Source organism: Phascolarctos cinereus, unplaced genomic scaffold (assembly GCF_003287225.1).
Source record: "Phascolarctos cinereus isolate Bilbo 61053 unplaced genomic scaffold, phaCin_HiC Scaffold_4;HRSCAF=312, whole genome shotgun sequence".
Taxonomy (NCBI): domain Eukaryota; kingdom Metazoa; phylum Chordata; class Mammalia; order Diprotodontia; family Phascolarctidae; genus Phascolarctos; species Phascolarctos cinereus.
This window is the reverse complement of record NW_027555847.1, coordinates 26,906,830-26,924,546: the sequence shown is the minus strand read 5'-3', so window position 1 is coordinate 26,924,546 and position 17,717 is coordinate 26,906,830. Positions and strand designations below refer to the sequence as shown.

General features: G+C 41.0%; 1 protein-coding gene and 1 long non-coding RNA gene across 12 annotated transcripts in view; one reads left to right on the top strand and one right to left on the bottom strand.

The window, feature by feature from the left end:
- The window catches only part of LOC110200990 (uncharacterized), a 61,960-nt gene extending 59,740 nt beyond the window's left edge, over positions 1-2,220 (bottom strand). The window contains exon 1 of the long non-coding RNA XR_002322357.1: positions 2,162-2,220. This is a non-coding gene — a long non-coding RNA (uncharacterized LOC110200990). The remainder of the gene's footprint in view (positions 1-2,161) is intronic.
- Positions 1-17,717, top strand: part of CADPS (calcium dependent secretion activator) — a 572,571-nt gene that overhangs the window by 124,559 nt on the left and 430,295 nt on the right. For all 11 annotated transcript variants that reach the window (XM_078152119.1, XM_020976388.2, XM_020976394.2 and 8 more), the window contains exon 3: positions 1,815-2,147. In XM_078152119.1, coding sequence (XP_078008245.1) covers positions 1,815-2,147 — 333 coding nt within the window. The remainder of the gene's footprint in view (positions 1-1,814; positions 2,148-17,717) is intronic.

The window sequence follows — 17,717 nt, the reverse complement described above, 5'->3', positions numbered from 1 at the left end:
TTTCCCTAAGGAACTCCTGGGCCTGCCTCTCTTCCCTCTCTATATGATTTCAGTTGATGATCTCATCAGCTCCCATTGATTCAGTTGTCTCTGTAGATGATTCTCAGCTGTATTTGTCCATCCCTAATCTCTCCTCTGACCTGCAATTTAGCACCTCCAGCTGCTTATTGGACATCTCAAACTGTACGGCTCATAGACCTCAAGGCCTGTTGATTCTACCTCTGTAGCATCTCTCACATCTCTCCTCTGACACTGTCCCCATCCTACTACAGGCCCTCATCACCTCATGCCTGCTTTCTTGCTGTCATTTGCTGGTTTCTTTCCCTTTCTCAAGTTCATCCCCACTCTATTCCATACTGTATTCACTTGTCAAATTTATCTTCTTAAAGGTCAAAGCTGATCATGTTACCTCTCCATTCAATCAACTCAAATGGTTCCCTATTACCTCTAGAATTAAACCCTCTGTTTTGCTTTTAGAGGCCTTCAGAATCCAGCCCCTGCCTCTCTTTCTAGTCTTCATACACCTTACTATCCCTGTCTTCTCCTGATCCCTGTACCATGGGGTCCAGGAATAGACACCTCTTAGCTTTCTTATTTTCCTTTAAGTCTAGGCTAAAATCCTCCCTTCTACAAGATATCTTTTCTAACACCACAACCCCCTTACTCCTAGTGCCTTCCCTTTGTTGATTATTCCCAACTGATACTCTATATATCCCAATACTTAGCACAGAGCTTAACAAACAGTTGGCACTTAATAAAGGCTTGCAGACTTGACTTGACAGAAGTTCTAATATCAGACAGACCTTCCCTATATTTTCAATCAAACCATAGCTTCAAGATCAAGATTACTTAGACCTTACTGAGAGATGAATAACAGAAAAGAGTGGCAGAGGGAAGGAATGATCATAGATTTAGATCTTGGAAGGACCTTAAACATCATTGAGTCCAACCCTTTCATTTTTATAAATGAGCAAAAATGAGGATTGGAGAGGTCAAGCAATTTGCCTAGGGTCACACAGCTAGTCAGTATCTGAAGGAGGTTTTAAACTCAGCTTAGAGATGGTCTCTAAGGAAAGAGACAGGAAAATCCCCTTTCTGAATTTTTCCTTCTTCCTTATTCTTCTAACTCCCTTCAGTCCTTAGTTCTAGAAGCATCTGCCAAAAGGCCTGGGCTATGGAATGTGTTTTGTGGTTGTTAAATGGAGAATCCATTTGTGTTGAGGATTGAAGGTTTTCCAATGAAACCTTTGGCTATACAGGTTGAATATGGCCCACTGGGGATTCATGCTATGGTCCTTCTCTGTAACTGATTTAAAATCAAACTCCAAAGTCTGAGAAGGGTTCTATGAGCTTCATCAGACATCAGAGGTGCATGAGCTACAACAGAGGTTGAGAAATCTTACCTTAGAAAAATGCCTGGTAAGGCAGTGATAGGCTGGAGCTAAGACAGATTCGCATGCTCATGCGTAGGAGTAAGCATGTGCTGAAACTCTCTGGAGGAGTTCACCTTTGATCTTGTCTCCTGAAGAATATTTTGTGCCTTCAGAGGTATAACCATGACACACGAGTATCAGATGTTTCCTCATAGGATGCCTCCTGGTTTGCCTTCCACTCCAAACCCATGTTACATATGTAACCTGAGGAGTCTTTGGCAGTAGGTAGGCAGTGAAATGCATGAAATGGAAAATTTGGGCTTGAAGCCCAAAGTATGGAGAAACAAACCGAGAGCTTTCTCCTTCAGAACAGACTCAGGTAATCCTCCAAGAACATGATGAAATCCTAACTGAATGTTTGCCCTCTTCCCTTCCCTATAGGTGTTCCTTAAAAGTGACCGAGTGGCCCGGATGGTACAGAGTGGCGGGTGCTCAGCCAATGACTCTAGGGAGGTCTTCAAGAAGCACATAGAAAAGAGGGTGCGTAGCCTTCCAGAGATTGATGGCCTCAGCAAGGAGACAGTGTTAAGCTCCTGGATGGCTAAATTTGATGCTATTTACCGTGGAGAGGAAGACCCCCGGAAGCAACAAGCCAGAATGACTGCCAGTGCGGCCTCTGAGCTAATCCTAAGCAAGGAGCAGCTCTATGAGATGTTTCAGAATATCCTGGGGATCAAGAAGTTTGAACACCAGCTCCTGTACAATGCCTGTCAGGTAAGATGTCTCACCTGTCTCACTGCCACCTATGGGACCTCTAATGTTTCTTTCAGATGCTGCAGGAGAAAAGACATGGCACCCACTGGGTGATGGCCAGCTGCCTAGCTTAGTGTTGCATCATAAAACACTGTCAGTGACCACGCTGGAATGTCATGCTGGGAAGCCATTGGTCAAAACACAGTGGTTGTGACCATGAAGTCAGGGATGCAGTTCCAAATAGGAGCCCACTTACATACTACTTCAAAAACCTAAAAGTGCTGTATAAATACAGAGCCACAAGTAGTGATGTCTGTTCTAAAGCAACAGACAAAAAATGTGCCCAGACTGGGAAGGGCCTTACCTGGAGCCAACTGGTAGTGTCTTATTTCTAACTAATCATTATTACTAACTAGGTATTACACTACTGTAGGATAGCAAATTGTGTTAACACCCTCTAAATTTAAGCAACCTGGGGTAAAACTTTAGTCAACCCCCTCTGGTTGCAGCTATGTATAAATGTGTTATATTGCTCTTGTTTTGCTTCACTCCATTCAGGAGGCCAGAAGCAGCACCTCTAGACACGGCCATCAGTTAACTAGATCAAGATCGGTGACTAAGAATGGTGTGGCTTTCAACTATCCATTAATGCTCTGTCCACAAGTTCATCAATGAAAATAAATCTAGCCATCTATTTGAGTCTCAATGGTTTCTGAAAATCATTACAATAAGTTCTAATCTGATCAGCTTTTGCCCTAAACTGTACACAACAGCAGGGATAAAATATGCTTCCAGGCCCCAGTATCCTATAAGAAGGTAACATAATAAGGTAACAAAAACTATTTCCAACTACTTCTTTGTGATTGACAATGTCAATGCATTTTGAGAATGGTAATGGTATGTGCCTTGTTTGGGATTTAAGGCTTCTGTTATCAGCGTACTAGATCAAAAAGGTGAATTTCTGTTTTACCAGGTGGTATTTAGAACTCTGCTTTACAAATCTACAGCTCAAGGACACTTCACTTAACTCAAAAACAGTGATGTACTTGTCAAGAAAGTCTCAATACTAAATGAATCTTAGATAATTTTGATTTGCAAAGTAAATAAATATTTGCCATACAGCACTTGTAGAGTGGGAGAAGTTGTATTTTGTTTTAAATTTTATTGATATCCTTTTGTTTTTCACGTCACTTTCATTTGCCTTATTCTCTTTTCCCCTTCTCCCCCCCATCTATTATAATAAAGGAGCTACCTATTGTAACAAAGAATCTTAAAAGAGGGGGAAGTACTTCAGCAAAGCTAACCAAATAAAAATATAAAAATGTAAATTAATACACCGTGTCCCACAGCCCAACCTCCTCAAAGAAGCAGGGGGAGTACCTTCTTATATCTTTTCTTTGAAGCCAAGCTTATTCATTGTCATTTGTCAATAAATTTTTGTTGTTAGCTTTTTTTATATCACCTACATTTCCCAATGTTTCCCTTTCTCCTCCCAAAGAACCATAAAAGTACGGCAAAGAATTAATAAGAGGCAGAAAAAAAAATTGGCAAAGCTAAATTATAGGAGAAGTCTGAGGTTATTTGCAACGTTCCATAACCCTTGTCCCCCACCTATACAAAGAAGTAGGGGATGGGTGAGGAGGTGTTTCTTCATTTCTTTGGGGGACACGTTTGGTCATTATAATTTCGCTGCTTTCAGTTTCAATTGTTTTCTTATTGTTCTTTACGTTTACATACTTGTAGTCATTGTATATGTTGTTTTCTACATTCTACTTACCTTATTTTGCATCAGCTCATACAATCATCCAATTCTTCTCTATATTGATCCTTTCCCTCATTTCTTATGACAAAGTAAGATTCTGTTACATTCATGTATCACAAGATTTTAGTCATTCCTTGGTTGATATGCATCTCCTTTGTGTCCAGCTTTTTCCTACTCTAAAAAGTACTGCTATAAATATTTTGGTGTATGTGGGACCTTACCTTTTGTCATTAATTTTCCTATAGTATTTGAGGATATTCCTTAAAATGTTTTATTAATGCTTTTAAATACCATAAACACATTTTAATAACTCTTTTGATGTGACCTCCTTTATTAAAAAAAAAACAGAGTTAAGCAAAAGTATATGATGCTGAGACTTAAAAGGAGTATACAACATTCTGTTCCCATAGTCTACTACCTCTCTACTGAGAAGAGAAAATGTATTCTAACACACATTGGCTATTGATACCAGCATTTGATCTATATTCTATTGTCCTTTGGAGTTGTCTTCATTAGGATTATTGCCATAATTGTGTCTTTTGTGTAATGAGGCTATATTGCAAAATCTAACCAATGGAGTGTCAAAATTCTGAGAGATTGCAGATCACTATTTTACCATTGGAATAAAGACTGGGATATTCAAACATTCACATTGTAATAGGAATAAAATAACTTGGTAGGCTACTTTTTCTTCTTACAATGATTTGTCACATGTATAGATAGATTTTGTTCCAATCTCTGTTTTTGCTCAGATGTTAACATCATTAGAACGAATCCATTGACATGCCACTATGATTTTGGTCTTAATTCAGCTTCATACATCTTTTGAGACAGGGAGATTATATATCATGGTGATCTTTCTAATTTTCCCCTCACAAAAGAAAAGTGAGGCATAGAATTCATTTGGGTTTTTTTCTTTTCACTATCTTTCCTATGGCATGGAAAAGATAACAATGGAAAAGAATCTGGTGATGTGAATAATATGTCTTTTTCCCCTGAATAATAATTTTCCCTTCAGCCAAGAGTGGTAAGAAGAGTGAGTGAAAGCACAGATTAAACAAAAACATGTAAGGATACTTACGGCTATGATAGAGTTGTTACTTCAGGCTCATTGTCCATAGGCAATCAGATCACAGATAATCAGTGAAGGAAAATTGAGGAGAAATGAAGGATATTCAGGGTATATCCTTAACACCTGAGAATGACAGCATGGAAAGAAGCTACCGGGGCTTCTCTCCTCCCAATTGTCCTTAGTACCACTCTCAAAAAGAAATTAATAGGTTGGGTGGATTGTTGACCTGACCTCATGAAATATTTTTGTTGTTTTCAGTTGTTTTTTTAATGGAATATAACCTCTCTAAGTGTGTATAGTAGACTCTAATGAGTAGAGAATAGCACTGGACAGAGATGTGGCTCAGAATCCCATAATCTCAAAACTAAAAGGGACCTCACAGATTATCTAATCTAACCTGTATCTGTACAAGCCCCTTCATCATCACCATCATCATCATCATCATCATCATCATCATCACAACAATAGCTCACATTTATGTAGCATTTTATACTTTGCAAAGTACTTTATCCACATTATCTTATTGGACCCTCATAACAACCATATGAGGTAGATACTATTAATTATCCTCATTTTATGTATCATCTCATTGACCACATTTTGGTACATGATTATGATACTCAACAGATCAGCAGAGATGAAAGAATGCAAACCTGATGTGTTGGGCTTGTAGTTGGTAAAAATGAAAGACCCCTTCCTGGCCTATGTTTCTCTGGGTCTTGACCAGGGTCTTGACCATTTGATTAGTCTAATTTCTCTATTAAACAACTTCTTTGAAAGTCAATTTTGATCCCCCTGAAGGCAAAGCCTAATCAAATTAATTTTCTTCCCTCTTATGGAAGAGGGAGAGGAGAGCCCCCTTCCACTGCTCGCTTTGATACAACTGTCCAAATAATATTCATAAAGAATGGGACTGACCATGTCACTTTCATGCTTAAGAATCTTCCCTGCCTTCCTGTTACTTCTTGGATCGAAGAAAGTTCCCCCATCTGGTATTTCAACTTAGTTCCCTCCAGGCTTGTATCACATGACTCCCTCATATACACTCTACATTCTGGCTATATTGACGTAATTGCTGCTTCTCATTCCATTTCTCAAGCCTATGGACCTCAGATGTCATGTGGTCCAACCCCTTCATTGTTTTTGTTTTGTTAGTTTTTGTTTTCTTTTGTTTCTTTTGTTTTCCAGACAGGAAATTGAGGCCTGGAATAGTTAAGTGACTTCCCTGTTGATGCACGAATGTTGTCCACGATACTATTTGAACTATCTTCTTACTCTACTTTCAGTGCTTTTTTTCCCCCACTGTAGCAGCTAGGTGACACAGTGGCTAATGCACTGAACTTGGAATCAGGAAGACCTGAGTTCAAATCCCACCTCACATACTTACTAGCTGAACAGGTTAACTTGTCTGCCTCAGGTTCCTTATCCATGAAATGAAGATAATAACAGCCCCTACTTCTCAGAGTTGTTGTTAGAATCAAATAAGATAATGTTTGTAGAGCATTGTGCAAATCTTAAAGCACTGTATAAATGTTGGCTATTGTTATTACAATACTGCTTCCTTTCTGCTGCACCTTTTCCACTTTGACAAACCTCTTTCTCCCCTTGCTCCAGAAAGGCCATCAAGTTAGGCAGCCTGAGATAGATGGATGTTGCCTCACTTGGTCACTCTTTGCTCATAAGTCCATGGTCTCTCTGTAATTGTCAGGGTGAAGCATGATTTACTCATTATCCTGTAATTATGGACTCAAAATTGTAGATTGAGGCACATCCATTCTTATGGTCTACTCTTAGCCATGGTCACAAAGGAGCTATCCAGCCACAAAAATGCTGATGCTGTAGTAAAAGCAACGTCAAAGAATATTTCTCTCTTACTTGGAGAAAAGAAAGGTGTTTTTTTTCTCATTGTTGTTATTGTTATTTTCCCCCTGAAATTCTAGGGATCTTATGGTGATAGCTCTAGAGCTGTAAAGGGCCTCAGAGACCAGTGATTGCAACAGATAAGGAAACTGAGACCCATGAAGGTGAAATGAAATCACTTGGACAAATGTCCAAGGTGACACAGATAGGAAGTGTCAGGAGGGGAATTTAAACCCAAGTCCTTTGATTCCAAAGACTGTGCCGTTTGCACTCTCTGAAGCTCTTCTAAGATTTGAATTTACAACAATGTAAGAGGCAGTGTGATGTAGGGAGTGGAGGACCAGCTTTGGAGTCCAGAAGACCTGTCTCTGACACATACCAGCTGTGTGGCCATGGATAAGTCTCTGAACTTCTCAAGGACCCCCGGGCAATTCTATAAGATTTTAGTTACAGATACATTGCTGATCTGCATTAGAGGAAAGATTTTCCTTGCCAGGACTCACCCCACACTGCTAAAAATCACAGGTCCATGTGAAGGGGTACAGGTGGGGGTGGGAGGAAGAGCAACAATATATGGTTAATTTCATCTGTAAAAATAGGATAATAATAGCACCTTCCTGCAAGGTTTGTTGCAAGTATAAAATGAGATGACAACACTTTACAAATATTACACACACACACACACACACACACACACACACACACACACGTGTGTGTGTATATGTGTGTATGTATATGTATGTATGCATGTGTGTGCCTATACACACATGCATTTATATAGATAATATGTATATGCAAGTATATTTGTATGTGTGTAGGTATATATAAATGCTAGCTATTGTTTTTGCTGTTGTTGTTGTTTTCTACTCTTCCCCTGAATAACACTGGCTAATCCAAGATGTCATTTAATTTCTCCATTGATTTCCCAGAATTCAGAACTTATTGCTTTAGGAAGTTCTTCCACAAACTGCAGTCCACGTAGGTTGGTCTCATAGGATGTAACAGATGGTGTATGTTTGGTGAACAATGGCTTCCGGGAGGGTCCTATTAATTATTGACCTATTGCCTCTCAATATGTTTTTGTCCATCAGAACATGAAAACCTGAGGAGAAGGCCAAGCACCTCCTGAGAATTTCCTCGGGGTGGGGGGTTGTTTTTTTTTTAAGGGAGGGTAGGGTGCTTTTCAAAGCAACGGCCTGAGGGTAAGTTGCTGGAAGTTCCTTGCAAGTAATTGGAGACAGTTAGCCTAAAGAAGAGAAGACTGGGGTGGGGGGAGGGGTCATGGTAGCTGTCTGCCTTTACATGAAAGGGTACCATGGGGAAAAGGATTAGCTATGTTCTGCTCAGTCCCAGAGGGAAGAACTAGGCACAGGGGGTGATAAGTTGCAAAGAGATATACACAAAGCAAAGGTTTTCTCTGAACTGTCCACATTTCTTCCCTTGTCCACAGATAAAATTGCCTCCAATGAAAAGAGGCAACACTTTACATGGAAGAGAAACTTTCTTACAGTTAGCCCTGAGCAAAAAGGGTAAAGGTGCCTTGGGAGATAACAAGCTCTCCCTTACAGAGGGTGTCCAAACAAAGGCTGGATGACTTGCCTGTTGGGTGTATTACAGCTGGGATTCTTTTCCCAGGTGCAGGTTGGACTAGATGTCTCCCCCTTCTAAACCTGAAATCTAATTCACTGAAGGATTAAAACATAGATGAACATGAGATTTGGGAAGACTGATTAGGTTTATTTCCCATTATTGCCTCCAGGGTCCAGCTAATCTGGCCTAGTCACTGCTCCTCAGACTCAATTTGCCATCACTAAAGTCCATGCCTTTGTATAAGCCATCTTCTGCACTAGGCATGTACTCCCATCTCACACTTCTGCCTCTTAGAAGCCATTTTTTTCAAAGCTCAGGTGCTAACCTCCAATGGGGAGCCTTTTCATATCCTCCCAACTGTTATTACTCCCTCCCATCTAATATGACTTTTTATCTACTTATCTGTATACATGTTGCCTCCCTAATAGATTGTAAACTCCTTGAGGGTAGGGATTGTTTCTTTTTTTGTATCTCTAGTACCTAGCAACTAGTGCCTAGCATCTAGTAAGTATTTAATAAATGTTTATGAATTGATATTATATATCACCTTCTAACACAGTGCCCAATATATATACATATGCTTAGTAAATATTTATTGACTAATTGATCTACCCAATAAAAGGGGGTAGTGGTGGTAGTTGTAGGAGGAGGAGGAGGAGGAAGAGGAGTAAATAGCTAGTACTGAGGTAAGCTCAATAAAAGTAAGAACTGATTCATTTTTTTGTCTTTGCTTCTCTAATACCTAGCACAAAGAGAGTAGCCTAACTTCTGAGTTTGGGAAACTATGACAATGATGGCACTACTAGTAAAAAAATGAAAACAACCACTGACATCTTTATAGAACTTCGAGATTCCTGATTACTTTATCTACATTATCTTCTCATAACAGCCCTGTAAGATAGTGTATTATTATCCTCACTTTACAGAGTGGGACATGGAAACCACCGAGAGCTCTCAGAATGGTTTGTGTAAGGTTTAACCTAGTAGCCACTGGAGACTCAAAGCTCAAGATTCTGGATCGAAGCTCTAGTCTTCCTAGATGCCATACTGCTTCTATAAGATTTGAATCCTAGATGCAGCTAGGTGGTGAAGTGGATAGAGCGCTGGCCCTGAGGTCACGAGCACCTGTGTTCAAATCCAGCCTCAAACACATAACACTTACTAGCTGTGTGACCCAGGGCAAGTCACTTAACCCTTGCCTAACCAAAAAAAAAAAAAGAAGATTTGAATCTTGAAGTTATTGGCTAGAGCAGACCTAGACTTCTAGAGTCTTGTAACTCGCAGAGCTATTTATCTGGGTGACACAAAACCCTGGCCAAAGTCAGTTGAGAAGACAAAGTTTATTATGAGCTGAGGACACAAAACAAAACCAGTTCGCACCCTCAAGGAGCTCCCATATTGTTGGGAGAGCCAACATATAAATGACAAGGTATTTTTGAGCTATATACAGAGCAGATGGAAGATTGTCTCAGAAGGGAAGGCACTAACATCTGAGGGAACCTGGAAAATCAAAAGTCCTCAGCCAGAAACGAGAGTTAAGCTGAGCCTGGAAGGAAGCCAAGGAAATTAAGAGATGAGAATGAGGAAGGAGACCACTGTAAGCATTGAGGAAGCCACTGTAAAGTCACAGACGTGGGCAAATGAGTGTCGTCTTTGGACAAAGAAAAGCAGAAGCAGGAAGTTGGTGAGAGGCACTAGGCCAGCACCATTGGATCTCAGAGTTTATGGATGGAGAGTAAAGTATAAGAAAATGGGAAAGTAGGAAAAGTTGAGGTTGTGAAGGGCTCTCGTTGTCCAACCAGGATTTAGATTTGATCTAATTTGGCAGTCACTGGAGTTTGTGGAATCCAGGTGCCACATGGCCAGACCTGAGCTCTAGGAAAAAAGCAAAGGCTTTCTCATAAAATCCTAGAACCAGAGACTTAAAGGTAGAAGGCAAGTTGTAAGTCATCTCCCCAACACCTTCACCTTACCGTCAAGGAAACTGAGGCCCAAGGAAATGTGGTGACTTGCCCCAGGTTTACACCAGGAATCAATGTCAGAGGAAGGATTCAAACTCAAGTCCCTCAACTCCAAATTTAGCACTTGTCAAAGTGCAACACAGTGTTATATTTTCATTCAAATGAAAAGCAGCCCCCCTGCCAGGTGATTGAAAACGTCAGTATAGAAATGAGAAGTCAGAGAAATAAGGGGGCAATTCTGGCTAATAAAACTTCATGCTTTATGGTTCCAATCACAAGAGAGCTCCAGGACCTATCAAATTGTTGATGGCTGGTGGTTTTAAGTCATTCCCCTCCTAAAATATGCTTTAATTTCCTTATGCTAGAAAGGTAGGGATAAGTGAGGTTCAGCTGCTGCATGAACTTGGCCTGCTGTTGTAGCCAAGAGAGGCCTTCCTAGATGAGGTGGACAGCACAGGTGCAGTGAGGCCCACTTTTTTCATTTTCCAGGGTAACGATTTTCCTATGTCTCCAGCGAGGTTTTTCTTGTGGTTTTATCCGTTCTTTCTTCAACACCTGGCCAAATATTCTAGCTAACTGCACCTGCTGTTGGTGATAAGCTAGTGGTAATAGAATAGCTAATTTGCGAGATGGTGGGCATCTTGCTCCCAAGGCCCAGGGAATTGGACCTTTTCTCTATAACCTTCAGCACGCACATATAGAAGCCTTAGCAATCTGTTCCTTCTGTTGCCAAAGGGACGCCATTAACGCTTTGTTTCATTCAGGCCTTTTCATGGGCAGTGAACCATAAAATTGCAATCAGAGGTGTTAAAGAGGTGCATTTCAGGAAGAAGGGGTGGCAGCCACAGGATTATATTCGAACATTGGCCACCTTTGACATAATGGGATGGGATCGAGTATAAACTACCTTTTTTCTGGCCTTGTAAATATATGAAGCATCTTCCCTTGTTTCAGCTGCCCAGTTTCCTTATGGTGTTTCCCCAGCGGGTAGAAGGGCATGACCTTGTGTGCCTCGTCCCTCTCCCCACTGTCTCCATACTGCACCGTCCCCCAATTATTTGACTTCTTATCCCATTCTAATCTCAATTAACTAGAATGTTCCACAAGCACGATTTTCAAATGAGACAATATCTATAAAGTGCTTAAGCTGGTGCTTAACAAATGAATGTTCCCTTCCCTTTCCCTCCCTATGTACCTTCTTATTTACATGTTGTCTCCTCCATTAGAATGTGATCTCCATAAGGGGAGGGATGGCTGACCTTTTGTTGGGTTGTGTGGGCTTAGTACAGAACCCTGCACATAAAAGTGCTTAGTATATGCTGCAGTGAGATGACTGGGGCCCTATTTTCTGTCTTTACTAGTCCATCTCCTCTCCACCAGCTTCCTCACATGCAAGATAGGAATAATCCATATAAGGCTAACCACTTAATGTTGTTGTGAGGCCAAAGCAAGATAAGGTGTGAATGGCTTCCTTCCTCACCTCTGCCTTGTGGATTCCTTCCCCTGTTTCAAACGTATCTCGGTGCTACCTCCTGAATAAAGTGCATCACAAAACACCTAACGAACCTTTCTGAATGGGAAAACATAAACAGAAGGGGAAAATCCTCTGATTTTCTGGAAAGGTATAAGAAAGTATCTGCCTTGAATCTAATGTGTCAAGAATGAGGAGGGAATTCATTCTGGGTGTGAGAGACAGTCTGGGTAAAGGCTTGCAAGTGGAAGATGGAATGACAACTTTGGAGAATAGTAAAGAGGTCAGTTTGGCCAGACAATAATGCACATGGCAGGAAATGTGAATTAGGCAGAAGTCAATTTGTGAAAGTCTTTACATGTCAGCTTGAGGTGTCCATATTTGGTCATCAAAGTAATAGGGAGCCATTGAATATTCTAGAGCAGTGAATGGACATGAGTGGATGTTCCTGGAGGCAAAGGGGTGGACTTAATGGATCCTTCAAATGCTCTGTGAGCCTCTGGTTTATTGATTCTTTGCCTTTCCATTTTGAAGCTGCAAGAAGGAGGGAATAGATCAGGAACTCCCCAGGTTCTGACACTGTTCTCCAACCATTCCAATGTGATGCTTTTTCTTCGCTAGGAGTAACCACTGTAAATCCAGTTATGTGTCAGCATCACTAATGACTTCTTCTTTAATATGATCCTATCAGTTGTACATGTGGGAAATTGGGATCAAACTGTTTTTTTTCTACCTTGTGGACAAGGAGGGTTATATGGAACAAAAATCAGGCTCCCAGAAGCAAGCAGGCTACATCCACCCCACTGGAGTCAAGGGTACTTTGTGGAGGTTAAGGTCTCTTTTCCATTCAAGCCCCAATGGCCATGTTGCTTTCACTTCGAGCATCAGTGAGTAACATCCCAATTCCGTTTGATCATTTAATGTTAATGAGCTTTTAAAAAAGGGACATTTGCTTTATAAACATTTCTCTCTAATACTTTGGAGACACACTCTACCTTACTACATTTTGGTCTTTGTGGAGAGTGGGCTCCCTCTTAGCATGGTTCCTACCAAGCTTAGTCCTACCAAGTTCGTTTCAGATACTGCGTGCTTGTCACATGAGTCCTTATGCTAGCTAACAGAGAAATATAGCATACGTAGAGGTGTGGGGATCAGGAGAGGGAGCTATCAGGGTCTAGGAAGTCACAGGAATGGAGAGTGGAGTCTTAGGGCAGTGAATGGTCACATTGCTCCTTCCTAGAATCAATGGTAGTAATGATTATTACCAAAGCAAAATCAAGAGGTATAGGTGTTTGGGGTGGGGCGAAGAAGACATATGCATGTGTGTGCATGTGCATGTGCATGTGCATATGTGAGCCCGTTGCCAAACAAGCACCATGACAGTACAGATGGGAAAATGCCTGGGATGGCTAGTGGATAGATCCCAGTTTCCTTGTAGATGGCTGGATAGGACAGGAAACATGGCCTGGGGCCAGACAAATATACTGAGTTAAGTAAATTTTCACTCCTTTATCCACCAATCAGGATAGCTGCTCCCCAAGGCAGAGGGTCAAAGTTGAGTATATTAATTCTCCCAAGCCTGTGGTCTTTGGAAGTCCATGTGAGGAGGGTGTTATTCATGGTGGGGAGAAAAGTGAAAACAGCAGGGCTTTTTCTTGCTTACCATCTGGAAGACCCATTATACCATCTTAGTTTTAGAGATATAAATCTCCTTACAGTCTATCCAGTCTGACTGCTTGTTTTATAGATGAAGGAACTAAGTGACTTCCCCAAGGTCACACAGGGCATAAGCAACAGAATTGACATTTAAACACAGCCCCTCTGACTCTGACCTCAGCATTCTTTCCTCTGCACCATGCAGCCTTAATACCTAATTTAATCTAATTTATTCTCAGTCTGTCAGAGAAAAAATTGGTCTGATTTATTTTTCACAAATGATCATTATACAAAAATAAAGCCTCACTCTCAGAAAAGTTGTTTTCAGGAGGTTTTATGTAGGTTTATAATATCTGACACCACCAAAGGGGAAAAATAAAATAATAATAAACACACATACACACGCACTGCCTGTGCCCCATAAAGAAAGCAAGTTAAAGTGACTTTTAAGAAAAAAGGAGATTATTTCTCATTACTTTAATTAGGCTCTTTCTAGGTTTGCTGGTTTGGCCAAGGATCAAACCAAAAATAAAAACAGAGAGCTCATTTCCCAGGCAGGTTTTCTTGAGTTTTCAGCAACCTTGGATTTTAAAGCTCTGCATCCTTAGGCTCTGCTCTGGGGCCTCCTAGCAGGTGCTACTTTTATATGTAGGTTGTGAATTTCTAATCTGATTGCATCTGGATGCACTGTTTCAGTCATTGTCTGTCTTAAGGCCGCCATCTTGATTTTCTTAGTGATACCCTGCCTCCAACCAGGAGTAAAATCAATGCTGTGATTCCTGTCTTATCAAAGTTAGTTGGAATTAGAGCTTCAGTCTTTCTCCTAGTAACTGATTAAGCCATTGCCTGACATGTGCTACATAGAAAAAGTTTCCAAGTGTTTTCATTTTTTAATTCTTAAAGGAGCACAGAAAATTTATCAAAAGAGAAGTGGGCTGTAGGTCTGCATGACAATGGCAGACAACCATGCTTTGGGGCTAAAATAGATAATGCTTCTGATGGACTGAGAGTCATAAGACCTATCTGACTGGGTTGCCAAACTTCATTATGCTGGAAAAGCTGTTTTTCTTGTCTGGGCCTCCATTTCCTCATTTGTAACATTCATTAATGCAAAAATATGCTTCCCAACTCTAAATCTGTGAATCTATGGTCATGATGTCAGGGGCCTGATGAATTTTTTTCCAGCCTTCACCACAAAATAATACTTACTGAGTGAGAAATTCTAGGGTCAACTGTGCAGCTTACTCTTCTAGGCACAGGAAGACACAAAGATAGCTACCTATGAGATATGATGCTTGCCCTCAGGGAGCATATATTCCAATGGGAGGTTGACTTAGATGATCTCTCAGGTCATTCCAGAGCTGACATCAGTGGGCCTGGCTCACAGTCAGTTATCAAGCATTTATTAAGTGCTGACTCTGTGCCAGGCATTGTGCTAAACCCTAGGCATCCAAGGAAAGTGTTGTGTTTTATTTTGTTGTGTTTTCTTTAATGGCACGTAGTCAATGCTAAATAATGGTTTGTTGACTGACTAACATTTTGTAATTCTGTGATGAGACAAACGATTGCAGCCCAAAGGACATCTTTCCTTCTCTTCTAAAATAAAAATCCATAGCAAACAGAATATGAATTTCCTGTCTGTCTCCCCAAAGGCAGCAGGGAGGCAGGCATGCAATGCAGCCACCAAAGGGGCTACTTGCAGGCAATTAACAGCAAGGGGACCCTCCACGCTAAGGAAGAATGAGCCCATGGAGCTTGGTAGACTTATTGTCCTGCCAGAATGCCCTGACTGCAGACTTGCAGGGGTTGTCTGCAGTGCTTTAGCAGCTGAATATTTATTGGTTTGGAAATCAGTAACGATGGACGTTCTGCAGGGATGGAGAAACTGGGATTCTCAGAACTAGAATATAGTGTAAAGGACCAGTGCTGTAGAGATACAAAGGGCCCTTGCTTTGAATTAGAGAAGTCTTAAAGTTGAAGGACTGAGCCTGGTGTAGTCCCTTTCTCCAAACAAGTCAGCTTACCTCTTTTCCCTAAGACTTCTCTACTCTAAACGTTTTGGTTCCTTCACCTCATATTGCATGGGTTCCAGTCTCCTTCCTATCCTAGTCATCCTATCCTTCCGATCCTGTCCTAGAGAAACTCCAGCTAGCTAGTGTTCTTCCTAAATATGGCTTCCACTGAAATGACTCGATAACAACAGCAACATGGCTTCCAGATCTGGACCTAATTCTCCATCTGTGGCCTGACAGGAGGAAGGTATTATGGGACCACCACCTTCCCAGATCTAGCCACAGTTCATAAATATGTCTTTGAGAATACAAGCTCCTCTAGCACTATTCATTCATGTTCGCTTTTGTGGTCTCCAGATCACATAGTTGACTCAAGCTTACAGTCTGCTAGAACCCTCAGAACATTTTCTTATGTTTGCTAGCCGCCTCTTCCCTTTCTTATTACCCAATAAGTACAGAACTTTACATCTACCCCTCCCTATTCACATTCATTTCATTGGATTAGACCCATCCATGCAGCTAGACAAAGTCTTTGAATCTTGACCCTGCCATTTGGGGCATCCATGACCTATCTCTTCCAGTTTCCTGTCCTAAACAGATTTGAAAAGCGTGCCATTTATGTCTTCATCTAAATCGATGATTAAAAAATGTTGAACAGAAGAGAGCATGGAGGAGTGGCTTAATTATCTTCAAGTTACAATATGGAAAAGAGGTTATTTCAAGTAGGAGAGTTTTACGTTAGATTTCATTAAGACCGCCCTAATAAAGCTAGAATAGAAACTTGTAAAACCACAACCCCCAGAAATTTTTCAGAGTAGAATCACTGCAAAATTAGGCAGTGCTAAGGAGTGAAAAGGGCACTGGACCTGACATTAGAAGACTTACATTTCAGGGCTCCACTCCCCACTACTTTTTAGCTGTGTTACGTTGAGTAATCCACTTAAACTCCCAGAGATACCTTGTTTTCTCATCTGTAAAAATGGGCCCAGTAATACTTTTGTTATCTTTCTCACAGGGTTGTGGTAGAGGGAAAAGAAGCCTGGCTCTGGAGTCACAAGACCTGTGTTCCAATACTACTTCTGCCTATTATTACTGGCATGACCTTGGACAATTTACTTAACCTCTCTAGACTTCAGTTTCCTCACCTGTAAAATGGGGAGAAAGTGGCCCTTCATGGACTTTCCATCTCTAGATCTCTAATCCAATGATCAAATGCAAAAATATAAGTAAAGTGTGAGTTTCCCTAGCTTCCTTTAAGCTTAAGATAAAATCCCACTTTCTGCATGAGGCTTCTCCAGGTCTCCCCCCACCCCACCCAGTTACTAATGCCTAATCTGAGATGACCTTCTCTTCTATATCCCTAGTTAATTATGGGTTGTCTCCTGCAGTAGAATTTGAGGTCCTTGAGGAAGGGGAATGTTTTAGCCTTTCTTTCTTTGCATCCCCAACATTTAGTGCCACCTCTGGCATATAGTAAGTGCTCAAATAGATGTTTGTTGATTGGGTAGAAAGCAGGAACTATTTCCATTTTATCTTTGTACCCCCAGTACCTAGCCCAGTGCTGAGCACTTAATCAGTCAGTCAACAAGCATTTATTAAGCACCAACCATAGACCTGATAGTATAGTAGAGGCTGGATAATGCCCGTTGACTGACGGATCAGTGGAAGCCACAAATATAAAATGCCTCAAACCTTCCAGTGCTATAGAAATGTTTACTATTGTTGTTGCTATATAGGCCTAGATTGTTGTTTTCTGTTGTCCATTCTTCATTCTAGAAGAGGACCAATGACATCAGGAGGGTGATGTCTTGACTTGCAAGTGAATTGGATTTAAGTGAGGCTGTGCAAAGTTGTCGGTCTCACTCTCTCCTCCAGAGTCATGGGAGTCCATTGGTAAGACACAGGTCAGGATGACTGGCAGAGGATTGCTGTTAGCTCTAGGTGTGACTCATTGAAAGATGCTTGATTAAAATGCGTGATCCAGATCTGGTCATTGACTCCAATGGGAGACTGGCCAGAGGATAGCAATTTTAGAACTGAGAGAAGTGACTTTCTTCCTATCCATGTATATATGAGGGACCAAGCCTCACTGAAGAAGATATCTACCTCTCCTGATGTCAGCCTACTACTGACACTATGTGATGTTTGGGTCTCTCTGTTCAGGTAAACTCTCCATCTTGCATGATGAAAGTCACCAAAAGGGCACA